At 36.9% G+C, this 19,471-nt stretch overlaps 1 protein-coding gene across 3 annotated transcripts; it reads right to left on the reverse strand.

Moving 5' to 3' along the window:
- Positions 1-714: 714 nt before the first annotated feature.
- LOC110768202 (DDT domain-containing protein) lies at positions 715-8,597 on the reverse strand. 3 transcript variants are annotated; one of them, XM_021971903.2, is made up of 11 exons: positions 8,493-8,597; positions 7,345-7,517; positions 6,899-7,071; positions 4,182-4,603; positions 4,055-4,106; positions 3,542-3,888; positions 2,922-3,358; positions 2,642-2,813; positions 2,400-2,561; positions 2,224-2,312; positions 715-1,146 (listed from the first exon to the last, which is right to left on the reverse strand). In XM_021971903.2, the coding sequence occupies exons 2-11, from the start codon at positions 7,455-7,457 to the stop codon at positions 996-998; spliced, it is 2,118 nt and encodes a 705-aa protein (XP_021827595.2). In that variant the 5' UTR covers positions 7,458-7,517; positions 8,493-8,597; the 3' UTR covers positions 715-995. The 3 variants fall into 3 exon arrangements, with proteins under 3 accessions (XP_021827595.2, XP_021827592.2, XP_021827594.2); XM_021971900.2 differs by having other exon boundaries at positions 4,031-4,106; XM_021971902.2 differs by lacking the exon at positions 8,493-8,597 and adding an exon at positions 8,110-8,480 and having other exon boundaries at positions 4,031-4,106.
- Between the last annotated feature and the right edge of the window lie 10,874 nt (positions 8,598-19,471).

A 19,471-nucleotide genomic window follows, 5' to 3' on the forward strand; every position in this document is an offset into this window, starting at 1 on the left:
GCCTTCTTTGTATGACTTGGAATTCGCTACTAGAATCTGCTTGACTTTAAAGAGAAAGCTACGACACCGTTAAAATAGTTTGACATGTTGACGTACTTTTTTTTTTCACTTTTTATGTCTACTTTTAAGTTTTTATGTTGAATTACATGACAGCATTATGTTAAAGGATCTGGATGTTAATTTATTAGTATCACAGAATAACACAACTTTATGTCTAAGCAGAATATAATTGAGAAAATCTAATTAGAATATAATCTGAATGTTTAATTGGTCACATAGTATTACTATGAATGAGGAAAATTTGCTAAGAGGAACATCCCCACATCATGTGCCCTGCCTTAGAAGAAATTATAAGAAATTATAGAGCCGTACGGTATCACTCCTACTGTAGCCCAACCCATACAAAGGCCACTTATACCAAGGTACGTCTACCGAAATAATGTCCAGCTTGATCAATTAACGATCTTCAGGTTGGACTTTAAAAACTCGATTTTGTCAGACAGCTCCCTATTTCATTTCTGATGGCTCAAGCTGGCTAACCCCAGCCAATTCAACTAATCCCAGATGACAAGTCTTCTCCCTGTTTCGTATACTCAAATAAGAAAATTACGCTTGTTGGTGCCAAAAGAGTACCCAAACGGGCAAAACCAATATCTTATTTGGCACTTTAAACAAAAAATGATCATAATCTTTTGCCTCAAATTCTTGTGAGAAAATGTCAAGCAAGGTCATTTATAGAAATTGAGTGTCAAGCACAAATACAAGTCTGTCTACTGGACTGGTAGAGGAATGGATAAGAAAAAATTGATATATTAACAAAAGAAAACTGCTCCATTCCTATTCCTCTCCTACTTTTCTGTCACCACTTCCTTGGCCCTCAACACTCCAGAGATGCCCACAAAAGCGATCACAAGAATGCAATGGACTCCAACAAAAAATTCCTAGTCTCCTTTTGTCCTAATGCAAGTTAAATGTAGTGGACTGTGGAAGCTCAGTTAGTCTTCCTTCCACTTGTTAATGTACTCAAGGAAAGCATTGGCAGGATTTTTCCTTGGTGGAGCTCGTACGCGAGAAGATCTTCGAAGCACTGCCTCCTCCAATGCAACCCTTTGAGCTAAGTCCTTTGATCTCTTTTCAATTTCCAGGCTGAAAAATTGCATTTGGGAACCAATACTGTTTAGATAAAGGAAACTGTTATTGGCACTCCAAAAAAGACCTTGCACTCTTGTGTTTACAAAGAGTGCAGATGACTTTTTTTGTGGAGTGCCAATATAGTTCCCTAGATAAACAAAATATAGATGTTGAAATGCTTCTACTGAACTATCAAACTATTGCAATCCAATGAAAAAAGAGAATAAAATTAATGATAAAAACGACACAAAATTTAAACTATATTTTGCCAGTGGAGTAGAATCAATCAATTTGAGCAGGAATCTGTTTTATGTATAACAGTACAAGACAATAACAAATGTTTCATCATGTCCGCGGCCAACTGCCAACCAATTGAGCATTCAACAAACCATCTTATCAAATCCATTTGAATTAATAGTAGAAAGGTATTCTCACCTTTACCCAACTCATATATCTCAAGAGCCTCACCACATGTGATAAAAAAAAACGTGTGGCTCCAATCATAAGCTGCTCCAGCTTATCAATTGAAGCTTTATGTCGTCAATCTTAAATAAAAATTTGACTCTGCCTAACATCTATCCAGCATGCACAAACTGGCATGCACAGAGGGGCTGAGACAAGGATTTAGACTAGGAGGGGCACCTCAGACAATGTAGTTTATTTAATTTATATATTCAAACAAAAAAATTTCTTCAGAATCCTAATTTAATTAGAAACATATATCATAAGAATCCTCCAAAATCAATTTCAAGTTAATAGAATCACCGCCAAAAAAAAATTAATGGATGCAAAAAAATTCAGGGTATTGCACTCTGTAGTATAACATTTCAGCTTAATGAAAAGGAAAGAGGAGTTGAAGAGAGAGAGACAGAATAAAAGATGAGAACAATTAAGAATGTGAGTATGTTTTTAGTAATAATTGTTATTAAAACTATATTGAATATTTCCTTTTAAAATATGTGGGAGGGGCAACCCCTGCATGTACATGCTAACATGCTGGCCTTACATCTCAAGGTTTTGCCAAGCAGAGAGGAAATAAAATTAGCTGTTTGTGTCAGGATAATCAATTGCAAGAGGGAATCAAGGACTAACCATATTCTGCTACTAAATTTTTCCAGCTGCTTTTTAAGTGCCCTCTCCCTCTCACCCTTGCAATTTAGCGAGCCGGTCAACAGATAGAGCTGTACAAAAATGTCAAGGCAGAAGTAAATTAACAATAAATAATAAAATAAAGACAACCGAGTATGATGAGAAAGGCAGCTCAATACCTCTTCCTTGCTACTGTAATACCCCCACTGCTTGGAGTCAGAACTCTCAACAAATATTCTGCCATCACGCTGGAACCACCAATATCTGTTATGATTTCTGTCTTTACCCAAGGAATTGGTACGTATAAACCGCTTCTCGATCTCCCGTTCATAATACTCCCTCTGTTGTAAGCAGCGTCTTAAAAAGGTAGGAAACAAAAACAGAGACACAGAAAAGAACTTAATAAGGAGACAGATCAAACCCTTCGTTCTTTGCTGCTCCGTCCGATGACTTCCTTTCTATCATCCCTTGACCGTTCCAGTGCTTCCTTCTCAGATAAATCCTTCCCATTGCCATTGGGTGTTGGGGCTTTCACTTCCACTTTCTGTTTCCTGGCCATTTTCTTTGGTGCAGCGTCCACTTGCTTGCTCCCACTATTAGAAATGAAGAAGGACATTGTTGAACTTGAACCCAACAGAAAATCATTATGATATATATATACACACACATATATCAAGGATAATGGATAATAGAATCAAGACCTTTTTTCCGATGCACTATCCTGTTTAGATGATTGGATCTCACCATTTCTTTTCTTTACCATGTCTCCGTTCTGTCTTATATGATTTCCATTTTCAGATGCACTTCCTTTACTCTCCAAATCCATTACTTGATCGACATCACACTCTGCCCTCAAACGTTCTTTCTCTTTTCTTTTCTTTCTGGCTTCCTCCAATGCTTCCTCCCTTCTTGTGGCTCCAAGAGCCTGCCTCTGCTCAACAAACTTATCCAACTTTTCCCTAAAAATATTTGTTTCAAGTGCATGATTAACCAATTCTCGGAAGATTCCCAATTTAGCATGAGCATCTAAAAGGCCATAGTGCCCCCGCTTGATAGTTGCTATGTAAGCACATAATTCAGGAATGTTGATCATTTCTAAACAATCGCACAAAAACTCTGTCCAAGTTATTAGGGTAATCTGAAAAGAAAAGAAAACAAAAACAAAAACAGAAGAAAAGGTGATAACTTCAGAAGTGCATTAACACCAAACAATACATGGGCTATGAAAAAACAGGAAAGATAGACAAGCATTTGTATTGATATAGATATTCATAGGACAAACATAGACGCTTAAATAATAGATTGCAAGTGAGTGATTAACCTTTAATTTTCGATTTCTTTCCCGCACAGCTGAAAAATATTCACCATTGTCTTTTATGAGCAACCGAAGAAGAGCCGAATGAGTTTCCACAAGAAGAACCAAATTGCCCTTCTTGTGGCAGATAGCATTTTCAAAATCTTCAAGAGAGAATGGCCATAAGTGCAACAGCCTACCAAAAGAAGAACAAAAATCCCAAACCATTAAAAGATCACCAACACATTCCATTGGAACGTTGAAGTCCCTTGATGGAGAAGGGCGATCTGTGAAAACTGGATCATCTGCATCTGGCTGCACCAACAGGTCATCAATTGGATATTTGATAGGTTCTTCCACTGGTTCATCACCTTCTGCAAATTCAAGATACAATAACAGAAACATGAAATTTACTAGAGTTCCAACCAAGCAAACCTTTAAAGAGAATGCCCATGTACAGGGATATCCACCACTAACAAGAAGTACCAAGTAAAGATTTACATCTTTACACTGTACCTTCCACAATGTTACTTTCCGTACCTGAACCGTCAACTTTTTTCCTTTTACAATTTTCAAAGTCATGTTTTGCTTCCTGGATATGGTAAAAATATAAGTCAGGCAGATAATGTCATCATTTCATCAATGAACAAGCAAATTGAATTTATACCTCCCCATTTTTCCTTCTCTTATTGCAGACTAGTAATCCATCCTTGAAAGAAACTTTGCTTCTTAAATTCTCTGGAACATTTTTTGATATTCCATAACTTTGTGCAAGTTTATCATGAAGCACCCAAGGAGCACTACGGTATGTAGATTCCCGAATAAAAGACTTCAAAAAATTTCTACTAAATGGCAGCTTCTTTTGTATCACATCTTCCCCATTTATTACCGAAGTTTCTATAACTTCCTTATTTTTGTCGAGCCAAGCTACCTCATATTCAATTTTTCCAACATCATCTTCAATAATTTTTGATACTATGCATGGATACATATCATCATCCTTCCTTCCATATATTTCAGCACCCACATATAACATTTCCTGCAACTTCTCAGCTACCATGTCAGAAAGATCTTTCAATGAAAGCATACCTGCCAGGACAAAAAGTTTATGAGTTGTGCAGAACTGCATAAACGTTGCAATTATATAGCAATAGCAGCTCGAGACGATCATAAGAATGTCTCTCTTATCAGGTATTCCTTCATCAGCATCCAAATTTCCAAATCATGCACGATATATTCACATGCAACGCCTGCGTTTACATTTTGATTGTCCCAATTATTCCACGTGCATCAAGGTCTATACATTACCCTATAAACCTAAATTTAACATTAACAGAAGTAAGACATGAGAGACAAATGCAGGATATCCTTCAAATCCTCAAAACCCACAAATCGTAAAAAATACTGTTCACAAAAGCCCTCTGCTTCATTAAACAGGGACATGTCTGTCATGTTTACATACTTGGAAATGGAAAACGGGGGTACCAGATTAAAAATAAATTGGAAAGCAACAGAAATGGAAAAAATCAATTTCATCAATCCACTTTTGTTTATTTCCCCTTTTCTCTACATTTGGTCTCACTTTCAGATAAATTAAAGAATTGATCAGGTGCAAAACTGAAAAAAGATACAAGAAAATCAAAGAAAAGCAAGATAGGAAAACAGACCTCATGAAATAAAATTATCCAGGAAAATGGGATCTGTTTTTTGAAATCATGAACTAATTAACCAAAGCTAGATAAGATCAAATTCACAGCGTGACTTACTTCCAATAATCAGACAATGAAAAGATGAATCGTCATACCAAATGTCTTTCCAAAACCGAATTTTACCCATCATCCACCACAAATTTAGACACTTTATAAAAAGAAGGGTAACTCTAAGCATATAGCCAATGACAATTATTTTATACGAACATACTTTCATTACACAAAACAAAACAATTCTGGGGACAAGTTGTCCACAGGCAATGAAAGGAGTATCCTTCCAAACATCAGGAGTACACCCCGCTTACAATGCATCCCAAACTTAGGGCTCATTAAAAAAACAGCATACAGAGTCAGGCTCTTGAAAGAAACACCATAACAACTTACCTAACAACACTTCATTCATTTTTGATAAATTTCTAATAGGTAACCCTCTTCCTGTTTTCTGATCTCTACACAATATTTGTACTTATTAGGCGGTTCTACTTCCCCATATCAATCACACCCCTCCTAAAGAAAATGTCTTGTTATCTAAGCTTGTAACAGCTCAGCTCAGCTCAGTTGGCAATGGCAATGAGCCTGCCCCATTGCACCCAGGTTCGAATCACCCTCCCCGTAGATTAGATTAATTTAGAGTAGTTTAGACTATCGCTTGTATTTAAAATTTGAAAAAATTATAATATTAAAAAATAAATAAACAGCTCAGCTGGGCTATCTTAAGATAGGACATGAAGTATGCAAGAAGGTCACACAAGATGATCGGATCCGGGTAAGTCTCTAACATAGAAATAGGCAATCTCAAAATGTGCGCTTTTCCAAACATGTAGCCAATTTGTGATTTCAAAATAAATAAACAAAATAGCTGAAAATTCTGACTATCTGAATGAGACGTATCAGTCCATACTTTTAAAAAAGGAATATTTGTTCACTAAAATCTACATTGCAAAAACAAATTTAGAGGAACATCAAAGTGGATAAAATATGGCGCATTTAATAAATCAACGAAACAAAGTCAACGCATTTCAAATACGGAATACAAAGTGATATTCATATCATATCTCAAGTAGCCAAAGAGTGAAATGTAATTCCCTCACACCACACCATAATAGTCCCTAACAAGGTGGCAACAAGAGATCAATCAAAATAAAAGAAAATATTTTCCAGCACAACTCTAGAACACTACAGCATGTTTATTACCGTATTAATGAGAAACAAGTACTGAACTTTTATTTAAACAGAATGCCATTTCCACCTCATATTCGTGATCAACATCTGACAATATAAATCTAACAACTAAACCATTTGGCCAGATTCTCAAAGCACAAAAAGAAAACTATTGTCAGGCATGCACCACCATATACTTTCAACTACAAGATGCAGGACCAAGATCATGTAATAATCTTATGATAGGAGGTATTTATGTTAGAATGGGCACCTACCACAAGAGTTTCCTCCACGTCACAAACAGAAACTAATCTACAAACAGACATGCTTATTTGTTTAATGTCACCACGGATGTAATCAATTAGAGAACAAAAAGGCAATTATCTTGTGATGATCTACATTACTAACCTCCGTTAAAAATAATCTGAAACTATTGAATGGTGAAAAATGGTTAAATGAGGAAAAAACAAAATTTCAACGTATTTATTCATTGATCACAGTGGTTAGTTCTTACTGTATTGAATAATCTGCAGTGCAGGTTCCATTAACGATTTCGGGAACTGATGAACCTTCTCAGTAGCACGCTCTTCTGACAGCAAAGCCTCTTCATAGGTCAAGTTAGTCTTTCCAGAGACTTTACACATCCAAACTCTCTGGCGATATAAATTTATCCTGTTCAAATATTCACTGATCCATGTCAAGTCTGACAAACAAAAGTTTTGACCAGGTAGGAGAATTTGAAAGGTTTAAGTTTTTTGCAATCGTTTCGGTAGCTAAAGACAAAAGGCAAGCAGATCAACGTTAATTGTCATAAACTCTTCTTCAATTGCCTCAGAAACCACACACAAAATACTAAAACTCAGAAAGATCCACACAACCAAAAAAAAAAAAGAAAAAAAAAAAAGAAGAAAGAAAACTAAACGAAAAAGCCACAAACTTTCAAGACTAAAGAAAGGATACTCGTAGCCCCGAAATATCTCGTCTGTAAATCGAACTTGGTATACAAGCTCATGAGGTTGCAAATCATTAGGAGGTTCAGCCAAAGGAAAAGTCTTTCTTTTGAATAGAGGCATCCTTATAACTATGTGCAGAAGCAATTATAAGGGACGGAAACCTGCATATGAATTAAGTTCCTGAAAAGCAAAAGAATAGCCACATAAATAATGTAAGAGTTATTGGAAGTAAGATTAGAAACCCACTTAGCTGAGGCTTATACAATGCCTGAACCAGTTGGGTTTAGAAAACATTTCACTTCAAGAGACACTAAAACAACTTATAACATAGGCCTTGAAATTTCCATTTTCACTTCGATTTCCTTGATTTCCAGAGACATGAAGCCGAGCTCAAGGAAAATAGAAAAAGAAGCAGTACAACAAAATCCCAAGCACACACACACCCCATAACAAAAAGCAAAACACCATTTAGAATCAAGACAAGAGTCTTCTTAATCAGATTCATATCTCATTAAAGAAAATCTTAGCATCAGTTGTGAGAATAGAGTAAAAAAAAATGAAAATAACACCAAAACACATCCATTCAATGAAACCCAACAATGAACAGCTTCAGTAAGGATCTTATCAGCATTGATTTGAAATGCATGGCAGAGTAGAAAAGCTACAAAAACAAGGAAAAAAGAAAACTTATAGTTCATTCACCGCTAAGACGTTCATCAGAAAGGTTTTTTCACCGATTTTTCAAAAACAAATAAAAGTAACAATTTCATACCCAATATTCGAACAGGAAAAAGAGACCCAGTTGGGATAGTCAAACAACAGAAACCCTAGATTCAAGAACGCCGCGTTTTCGAGACACAATCAAAACCACATGCGTTTCACATTTCCATAACAATCAGACAATAGCATTGGAGCCCAATAGGCGTTTGGAGAAGAAGGGGAAAAAAATCAAAAGAATGCCGTAAAAGAAACCAAATCGCCGTCAATGTCGCAAAAAGTGAGTTCCCGCCACAAGTAAAACTCTAAGAAAACAGCCACAGTAATCAATTCAAGCAAAGCGAGAGTGTGAGTGCGTTCGCGGTGTGCGTGCGTGACGCTAAAGGAGTTAGAGATAGAAAGAGAGGCAGAAAGAGAGAGAGAGAGTTTGAATCTTACAATGGAGAACTTGACTGACTGAATGTACGAAGCGAAAAATGAGAGGAGGCGAGAGAGGGAAGAGGGCGGTTCTCGTTTGTATTGCCTCGTGTTCTTTTATTTTTTATTTTTTCCTTATATTGCTCTCATTTTATAATACGTGTTAATGCGTGTTTTTTTTTCTTTTACTTTCTGTGAGAGGGTAAATGCGTGTATTTAGGGGTGGACTCGATTCGGGAATCGAGATTTTTTCAGCCAATCGCAAACCGACAGTCCACCAGCTGTATTGCCATATTTGGGATCGGTTCTGGCCCGTGGATCGGTCGGACCGATGAAGCGGTCTTTGTCAAAAAAAACAACAGCCATTGAATTATGTCGTTTTGGGCAAAAAACTGTATAATAAATAAATAAATAAATAATTGGTAAGCAAAAGTTTACGGGGAGAGGAGGCTACCCCATTCCAGGATCATGGTATACCAAGGCCTCTTTGATGACTTACAAAGGGGGTTTTAGTTCCTTTTTTGATTTTTACATATTACCCACCAAGAGGAATTGTCGGTAGTGGGACTCAAACCTAAACTTAAATAGCAAAGAGAATGATCCTTACCAACTCAATCAACCCTCATTGGCTAAAAACTATAAATTTTGGGTTTTTTTTATTTGGGTCGTTTTGGGCCAAACATTATAATTCTATTCCAAAGTTTTTCCAGATCTATTTTTAAACCTTTTGAACCAAAGCATTAAACTTCAAAGAACGAAATAACTTCATAGGGATTCAATTTGAACTTTGCACATGAAACAAAAATCCTGTTTATAAAAAATTGCATTAGTGCCTCAAATATTGGCATTCAAATTCCATTCATTTGACCAAGCATATAAGCAAAAGCAAGCGTATAAGTTAACCAACCAAGAATAGAAAAATAAAGTTACAACCCAAAAGCAAATAAAGTTACAAGTTACAATCCAAAACCAAATTCAAACCCAAGCAAAAAACGTTGCAATCCAAAAGCAAGCAAAAAGTTACAACCCAAAAAAAAAAAAAAATGCAGATTTAATAAAGTTACAACCCAAAACATAGAAAAATAAAGTGGTGGTGGAGAGTGGATTTAAAGGATCTGGTTGTAATTATGCTTGAGGTAAAGAGAGGTCTTGAAAATTAAGGCCATCTACATATAAAACAACACAAATTTAGTATTTATAAAGAACATTATAATGAGCATAAAGAGAAACGATTTATAATAAAAATAACATTATAAGAAGCATAAAGAACATTCAAATAAACTAAAATTTCCCGGTTTCAATCTCTTCAAGTTCCTTATACAATTCAAGATCTTCAGTTTCAGTATAAAAACTAACGGACTATGATCTGAATTTTCAATAGGCAACACTTCAACACTAGCATGGGGATAGATATGTAAGAAAGCTAGATTATAAAAATCCCTATCAAGTTTTGCCCAAATTCGAGACCCGTATGTCTAGTTATTATGCCAAGTGAAAAAAGAATATGAGGAGGTATTTCTTTCAAAGCATTCATATTAACAAAGTTTCGAAGCCATTCAATAGTATTATGAAGATGGGAAGAAACACCCAACCTCTCATTGCATCTATATAGTTCTTACATAGATATGTTGTGAGTAACCTGACTTGTTTCTACAAAGCATAATATATCAAAATTATACATTACATGTAGCCTTTTGACATAATTAAAAAACATAGGCCTATTACAACTTCTACAATATCAAACTAGAAATTTCATCATTCATTAATTGAAAAGGGAATGTAGCCTAAACCCTAAAATGGCAAAACTATTGACAGTTACTTAAAGTGTGAGGCAATGTAGCCTGGCACCAAGATGTTTCTTCATCTCTTAGCTTTTGAATACTTCTTTTTTGTCACCAGATCTATATATCTATGTATCTATCTCTCTCATCATATGCAAGGTTTTAAAGAGAATTTAATATTCTATTTTCATTCATTGTTAAAAATTATTTAATAGATCGTGTGAGACATGTGACTTCTCCACTTTCAGCCCCCCTCAAGCTGAAGTTGACTCACCAAACAGAGATTTTAGAAGTAAGAAACTAACAATGAGTTGTGGATAAGGCTTTAGTAAAAATGTTAGCAAGTTAGTATGAAGAAGGAAACAAGCTGAAGGTTCAGCTAGCTAAATTGAACAAGCTCCCTGATAAAATGATAATCAACCTCTATGTGCTTTGTACGAGCTTGAAACACTTGGTTAGAGGCTAAGGCCATAACGGTCTAATTGTCACACCATAATACTAGGGAAACACCAAGAAAGAAGCCAATATCTTTAAACAATTTTGAAATGTAAAGAAGTTCTGCAGCAGCCATTGGAAAGCCACGATACTTTTCCTCAGTGCTACTACAAGAAACTGTAGGTTGCTTTTTGGCATACCAACAAATCAAATTGGAACCGAAGAAATACAATATCCACTGGTTGAACGTCAATCAATGGGGCAACCAGCCAAGTTAGCATATGTGTAAGCATGAAGAGTCGTGTGGCCAAGTTGAAACCAAAGACCATGATTGAGAGTACCTTTGAGCTACCTAAGGATGCGTTTAACAACTCCTAAATGAGATTCTCTTAGCTAATGAATGTGATGACACACATAATTAACTGCAAAAGCCAAATCAGGCTTGGTCCAAGTTGCAAATCACCAACTGTGGAACGATAGAAAGAAGGATATGATAAGAGAACTATTATTATCCAACTTGTAAAAGCCAAGAGGTATTGCATAGGTCTTGGCATCCAAGAGGTATCCAACTTATCAGTATGCTTAAGCATATCATAAGCATATTTCATTTGAGAAAGAAAGAGACCAGAGGCAAATCAAGTAACTTGAAGACCAAGAAAATAATATAGAGGACCCAAGTCTTTCACAGGAAATTGAGCACTTAACTGTGTGATAACTTGTTGACAAGCAGTAAGAGAAGAACCAGCGACCAAGATGTCGTCAACATAAACAAGAACAAAAACTGAAGAAGAACCATGCTTGATAAACAGAGAAGTATCAACCTAAGAAGACTGAAAACCCAAAGCAAGAAAAGCTTGAAAAATCTCATCATACTAGAGCCTTGGGGCTTGTTTCAAGCCATATAGAGACCTATTTAGTTTGCACACATAGTTAGGCCTAAGAGGGTCCTTAAAGCGAGGTGGTTGTTCTATAAACACCTCATCCTTAAGACAACCATGTAAAAATGCATTGCTAACATCTAACTGATTTAAAAACCAGCCAAACTAAGTAGCAAGAGATAACAATAATCGAATGGTGATAGGCTTAGCCATAGGGCTAAATGTTGCATGATAATCTAAGCCTTCTTGTTGATAATATCCTTTGGCAACCAAACGAGCCTTGAAATGATCAACACTCCCATCAGATATACTTAATATGATAAACCCACTTGCAGCCAACGAGATTGTGAGGAAGAAGAAGGAAGTAAAGTCTACATGTTTGTCTGTTTTAATGCATCAAACTCAGATTACATGGAAGTTTGCCAAGCTGGAAACTTGGCAGCTTGCTTGTGGGTTGTAGGAGTGGAAGGTAAGGTATAAATAGAATCAAGGGTGGAGGAAATGGGATGGTTTGTAAAAAAAGAGCTTTAGGTTTGGTGATGTTAGCCTTAGCTCTAGTAACTATGGGATGTGTGTTAAGAGAAGTAGTAGAAATTGTGGGCAAAATAAGGGCAGGATCTAACAGAGGAACTGTGGAAGTAGTAGAGAAAAAGACTACAACAGGTGGATAAGAAGGAACTTTCATGCAAGTCTCATCTTAGGTCCCAATCTTTATAGGTTTATGAAAGTTTGCACCATTGACACTAATATCATATATTAAAGAGAAGGTAGAAAGTGGACATACCCTTGGAGCGAATCTTGAAACTAAGGATGGTGTTCAAGTAGAGGGAATGGTCCCTTAGATGTTGATTCTCCACATTATTCTCCAAATAGGCACAATGAGGTTATGCCTTCCTAAAGAATTTTCACCAAGGATGGAGGAGAATAGGAACCTTTAGAAGAAGATGGGTGCTAGCCTCCTCTTCCTCTAGGTAGCCGACCAAGGGAGTCTTGAGAGAGAGGTTTGACGTTTCCTCTCTTCCAAAATGACTAACTTGAAAAATCCTAAGGAGGTGTGATATTATAGCTATGAACATATAGACACATATTGTCACACATGTGCCCCTAAAATACCCATGTGCCACACCCTCCCTATCCTTGGCCTTTTTGGGCTACTTTGGTCTACCACATTAATCTCATAATGTGTCACACCCTACCTAAGTCTATAAGTTCCAAAATATTTAAGTCATGTAGGACCAAAACTAAAGTTTCATAACCTTAATTAAATCATTAAACTAATCTAATTAGTTTAATTGGTTTTATGACTTAACAAATTAAATCATTGACTTGTCTAACAAGCATTGGTCCTAGTCAACCTTATGTTGACTGTGTAAAGTCTCGGGTCAACGGTTTAACCTTGACTTTGACTTTGACTTTTGACTTTGACCTTGACTTTGAATTTGACTTTGACTTTGACTTTGACCAAGCCACAAAATCAGTTATTCTCTTTTCAATTCTCGATCCATATATTTTTGGTGTGCAATTTTATTGGTTCTAATTAGCAAGATCGTGGGTAAAAATGAGTTCTTTATCTAAATCGAATGCGAATTGTATCCCTCTATACAATTCTCCCTATTGGCGAAGCCTAATTATAATTAGTCCTTATAGGGCTTCCACAAATCATGAGTGACACCTAGCAGTATGTCATGGCTATTTAAGCTGAATAGAATTCATTTTAAAGAACCTAGTCAATTTGTGATTACAATGAAATTTGATGATACTCTAACACAATACTCTATGTCGTGTTGTTGGGATATGGTTAACTCGTGTCAAATTCCTAACATGACATCTCTAGGTTATATGATTGTTGCTAAATTCAGGTTTACCAAATTAATCAAATTTTAATGCTCTCAAGTATACAAATCAAAAGATAGTATAGCTAAGTAAGCACAAATATCATCCCACAAGGATTGATTTAATTCTTAATATTCCTACCAATTAAACTGAAACAAATTTTATATTGAGAAACTTTAATGGATGAAATTGATTTGAATTTGTAATTGTTGAGGCCCAAAAAAGTCACGAGAAGCCCAAATACATTTAAAACCCAATATAACATATAATGCTAGTCATGCGTTAATCCAAGCTGTATTTTGGGAATTAATTCATTAAATAAATAATAGTGTCCATGCCATGCGAAGCTAATAATACATTTTTCATATGTCAATCACCTATCAAGCTCACATGAATCCAAGTCATGTGTTTACGGAGCTTGCATGAGGGATTGTGGTGTGGAAGGTTACAGAGGTCCACAAGGCTCACGGAAGCTCTTGGATAATGGAGACTTTGGGCTAGCTACTTGGGGGCACCAAAGTCCAAGCCCATTACTTAGAGTTCTCCAATGTGGGCAAGCAAATGAGATATTTTCCAAGCATTTCCTTTTATCCATAGGAAATAGTCATTTTCCAAATGCCTAGCTTTACCCGTTGGAAATAAGTCTTTTCCAGCACTCCCTATTACCCATTGGAAACAAGCCAATTCCGACACTTCCTTTTACCCATTGGAAATAGTCATTTTCCAATGCTTAGCTTTACTCATTGGAAATAAGAACGTCCCAATGCTTCCTTTTACCCATAGGAAATAGACTAGCTCCAACACTTCCTTTTACCTATTGGAAACCAAAAAGAGCCTTCCCCTTCTATAAATTGGGAGGTATTGCCCAATGAAAATCAACATCTCTTGGTTACTGTAAGCCTCCTAGCAACCATGAGAACTCACCTTTCTTTGGCTGCTGCAAGCATCCCAGCAACCATCAACCCCCTTCTTCAACCATCGGCCCTTCTTTTAGTTGTTGGAGCAGCACAACAACTTCTTGCTTTGGCTGCTGCAAGCATCCCAGCAACCATCAACCCCCTTCTTCAATTATCACACCTACTTCCTAGTTGTTGCAAGCACCCCAGCCATAACCTCCTCTCCTTGAAATCCATCATCTTCTCTATAAAGCCTCACCAAGCATAACTCCAAGCTTTTCCTTCCTTCCAAGCTATAAACACCATAGCCTTCAAACCTCAAGCTTTTCCTCCCATCCTCCTTCTCTTGAAACTCTTAAATCCATAAAGCCTCACCAAGCATAAATCCGAGCTTTTCCTTCCTTTCAAGCTATAAACACCATAGCTTTTAAATCTCAAGTTTTTCCTCCCATCCTCCTCTTGAAACTCTTAAATCCCCATAGCCATAGCCACAAACAACAAATTATCAACACCCAAACTCAAGCATATCCAACACCAAGCCAATCACATGCATTCTCATTTGCTAAACTTGTGGATCTTTAGCTCCCACACTCCAAGCTCTCATGCCAAGCTCATATAATCTCAGATCTACATCAGCAAGTCATCTTCAACTCTTCGTCAAGCTGTCGGAAACATCAGCACCAAACACTCAGCCGCTGGAAGAAGAACAGAGTACTCCCTTGGGACTTGCTTCTCCCTCGGGATACTTTGGGCCTAGTCCTCGCTAACTCAGAAAAAGGGGCAACAAAGGCTTAATCAACAAGCCCGGACGAGCCTTCTGAAGGAAAAAGACCCCAACATAAATGGCGACTCTGCTGGGGACTAGGCCATTAGTCTTGTAGTGGCTCCTGAAAAATCACAAGCTTTATTCATGCAACTGCACCTCAACAAAATTTAAAGATAAGAACATTCTCTTCAATTTTGCTTCGTTCAGTTGTTCTTTAAAAAAAAAAAAAAAAAAAAAAAGATGCAAAAGCATTTCTAATACTTTCTCTTATGTTGTAGATATACCTTCTCAAACAAAACATCTTGCGAAAGGCTTGTGGGGGCTTAGGCAAATCCATCACAGCAAACTACACATGCAAACTCCAAATGACTTGGGGGTTTCATGCCAAGCAAAAGAGAGAGACTCGAATCCAGAAACTGCTGTAAATTTCAGTTTTCCTTTGTTACTTATCTGGAGGAAAACAAGTTGTACGTATCTCTTCTAGCAACTCGCTTCGCCTATTCCTTCTCATCTTCAGTCTGCTTCTTCCAGAGATCTTCTTTGAAGCAAGCTGCTGAAAAAAAAATATATACAAGCTAGCCTCTACTCTGTTTCTCGACCTCGAGTAAGCCAAAGAGAACATAACCCAACTATGCAACCAATTGCTGACCCCAACAAGCTGACTTGGGGGTTTTATGCCAAGCAAATTCAAAGAAGGACACCATGCCATCCAAATAAGCAAACTCATCCACCTTTTTTGCCATACAGTATAAATCATCTCTTTGATTACATCAAGCCTATACAATCTTGCGTTATGGTGACAAACAATTTTCTATTTCTCCTTTTTTTAAAATAAGCTAAGTACTGCCAACTCAACAAGCCATCTACCTTTGAGTTTCCACCAGACCTCTGCAACATGCCAAGCAAATCAATCAAGCCAAATTTACATGAAGAGAATTAAAAACTTGAGTAGAAGAAGGTTGAGCTCAACATCTATTCACAGGCTGGGGGCTTCAACCAACATGCAAGCCTCTGACCACCGTTGTCAACTATTGAGGCTAGCTCTGCCGTTCACCTCTCCACCATGAAACATCATCAGCAAATCTGGCCATCGCCATAAATCACCTTCGTAGCAGGCCTCACCTCTCTAGAGTTATGCAAACACAATGAGAAAGGGTGGAGGAACACTTGCTCAATGCTCTGAGCCTCATCTCTGCGAATGGCTTCAGCAAGATAAGATTTTTATCATCTTGCCTCGTTGATCTCAATATAGCATATATATTTATTTACTATTTTAATATATTCATAAAAAATTTATGTTTCATTGAATTGTCTTAAGCATAGACAATTAAGCACATGTGTTTGGTCTGCCCAAGTAAAAAAGATTGATTGATTAGTTACTATTATTATACTCTGATGCAGTATATGGTGCACAACTTGCACCATTTTCTTATTATATATTGATCCACTTCCATTATTTTACTTACCACTTGCATTAGTATATTGTATCATTATTTTGTTTAGTGCTTGAGTCAAATAGTCACACCACATTTTCGACTAACACATGCTATTCTATCAGCCTACTTATGGCTATGCATTATATTATTTAGGTGGAGCATACTATTATCTGCTCCATAAAGTTACTTTTGTGGATCATGCTGTGTAGAAGTTACACATTGCCAAAAACACATTATCACTTGTTTTGGTTATTACTTTAACCAAATCTTAATCATATATATCTTTTTCAAAAGAAAAAAAAAACTTCATCTTTGCAATTCAAGCTTAATTCGTTTGCACTGTTAATCTGGATTAATATATCATTCAAACGGATTGATCTATCCTTCAAGTGGAGTAATCCATATTTAATATGCATTAATCCACCTTTCAATTTTGCATCTCCAGCAAAAATTCTCAGGGCCTTATTCCATGCACTATTCACTTATCTTATACTTCTTATCATTTCGTGTTGATCCACCTTTGTGTTGATCAATCCATGTTACACATTGCAATGTAGATGCCAACTATGCATGCTCAGTACTAAAACAATACCTGCTTGGCATGCTTATGTTAATTATGTTAGTCATTTGCAAGCTACAATGCTTATATTATTTTTGTAATCATCGTATGCTTTGGTCATGCAGCATTATATCAGTCAAGTGCAAAGGACCCAAGCCTCCAAACAGCAAACAATCTGTGCTCTTTACAAGGCTAGGCCTCACATCCACATGAAACAAGACTCGTGCCTTAGTCCTATGTCTACACAAGCAAGCTTCAACCAACATAAAGAAAAAAAAATTAAATAAATTCTCCAACGAGGCAATGCACCCAGCTCCTAATATCTCTTAGAGCAGCTTTTCCATGTTCCCTCAAGATTCCTTCAATACACTCTATATCAATACAATTGTATGTGGGTCAACCCACATATGCAAGCACAACATACCATGCAAAACTGTCAAACCAATATGCCATTACAATAGCAAGGGGCCTCCTGTTTCAGTTGTCTCCTACTTGGATAACGAATCTGATCTGTTGGACAAGATATTCATATCCTCCAGCATGTGTGAAGACATAGAGGCTATTTCTTTTATGCTCTCATGTACTGGATTTAGAGGAGGTGGTCTCAAGAGAAATTGTGCCAAGAAGAAACAATCCATCTCTAAGACCATGCAACTCAAGCATTTCACTTGATACAATCATTTCAGGCAAACCAAACCAGATATCACAATATCAAGCTTTTCAAGCAATACAACCATCATAAAAAAAGACAATGTTAGAACTTGGTAGTTCTAGCTACTGGAAGCACACAGAAGAAGCCATGTTATCACCGTATCATGCCAAATTGTCACTATTGCAACAAAGGGATATCCTAAGTTCATCACGCCATGCAATGACCCAAAAAAATACTAAGAAGGCCACGCTGCAAGAGTTTTTGCAGCTCATGCCAATCAAATCTTTTTCTTATGATTATGATGCACTTGGGGGCTGAGAAGGGAATGCATTGCAATCACCACCAGCAACAATTCCAAAACCCCAAATGAGCTTAAAAATCCATTGTTACCACAGCCACTATTCCAAGACCAAAAATCTCCTTGAAATTCCAATTATGTCACTATGGCCTCCAAGTTTGCCACCACTTGCAAGAAGTCAAGTTGTTGTAACCCAACACATTCGCTGTAGTGACCACATGCAAAGCTCAAGCTTCAATAGCCAAGCCCAAGCTTTTGGTTCCTAAAACATGCTTACAACAGCTGCAACAAACAATACCTAAGTCGCCATAAGTGGTATACTCCAGTGCCTCAAGCACTTTCTAAGCCTTGAAAACTCTAATGACCAAGGTTAGAGTCAAACCAAAAGGTCATTGGGATGTCTCAATTGCCACAATTCCATAATCAAGCATCATCAAGCCTTAAGCCTTATTCAAAAAAACCAAGCACTATGCTTTACTCAAGAAGGAAAACATCTCAGTTCATGGCAAATAGAAGGAAAATACTATGAAGGTATTGCTATGTTACTACCTGAAGAACCTAAATGTTGTCAAGATGAAATTTCTTTTACCAAGCAATCAAAATTTTTGAAGTGATGTCAAGCTATCAAGAAAAAGAGTAAAGTCACTATACAACGCAACAACCAAAATATGCTTGCGGTAACCAAGATTCAAGCCAAGCAAAACATGGAAGGTAATGATGCACTGTATGAGATGATCCTGGAAGATAACACAACCTTATAATCATGCTGCCGGAAGAGTGAACCATCATGCCACCAAATTTGAAATAGGAGCCCCATATTTGAGTACTGGAAGGCAGTGCAGTGGACTCCAAAACTAAGATCTAGTCCAAGCGACTTAAGGCCTCCATATTGCAATGCTTATTTGCCAACACCTATACCGCTTTCAAGCTACCGCAAACACTGTCATGCCCAAAGCTTTAAGCATCTTCCTCTATATTTTTCATCTTTTAATCTACCAAAGCCCTCATGCCCTAAATCTTGATTAGATTATCTACATCATGATAGCAAGCCTAAGCTATATCATTCCAAGCCAAGTTACATCCTTCCAGCACATGCCCAATTTCAAACATCTTGCCAGTTTCAAATCCTCCAGAAGCCTTCATATCACAAGTCAAGCAACCAACACTCCCCGTCATACTGCCAAATGCCTAGCAAATTAGTAAGAAGATGACACTTCTCATGCTTTGGAGCCTCTCAATCAAGTCTGAAAAAGATACATTAGCCAAGAATCAGCCCCCAGAAAGGGATGCTTATTTTATGAAGATGAATGCTTTATCAACCAAGCATTTGACAAATTCACATGGCATAAAACCAATCCACAGGCTAAGAAATTTCATTTCATTCAAGCATTCCAAACAATTAAAGCATTTCAAGCAATTAAAGCATTTCAAGCAAATTGAAGAACTCATGCTCTCACAATAATATT

Source organism: Prunus avium, chromosome 4 (assembly GCF_965620075.1).
Source record: "Prunus avium chromosome 4, drPruAviu1.hap1.1, whole genome shotgun sequence".
Lineage (NCBI taxonomy): Eukaryota > Viridiplantae > Streptophyta > Magnoliopsida > Rosales > Rosaceae > Prunus > Prunus avium.

What these genes read in the sequence shown, in the direction of transcription:
- LOC110768202 (XM_021971900.2), bottom strand. Translation starts at nt 7,457, where the DNA reads ATGCCTCTATTCAAAAGAAAGACTTTTCCTTTGGCTGAACCTCCTAAT. An exon ending in GGAAAGTAACATTGTGGAAG is followed by an intron (nt 3,889 to 4,030) that starts GTACAGTGTAAA and finishes TTGAATTTGCAG; the next exon opens with AAGGTGATGAACCAGTGGAA. An exon ending in AAAGAAATCGAAAATTAAAG is followed by an intron (nt 3,359 to 3,541) that starts GTTAATCACTCA and finishes TTTTCTTTTCAG; the next exon opens with ATTACCCTAATAACTTGGAC.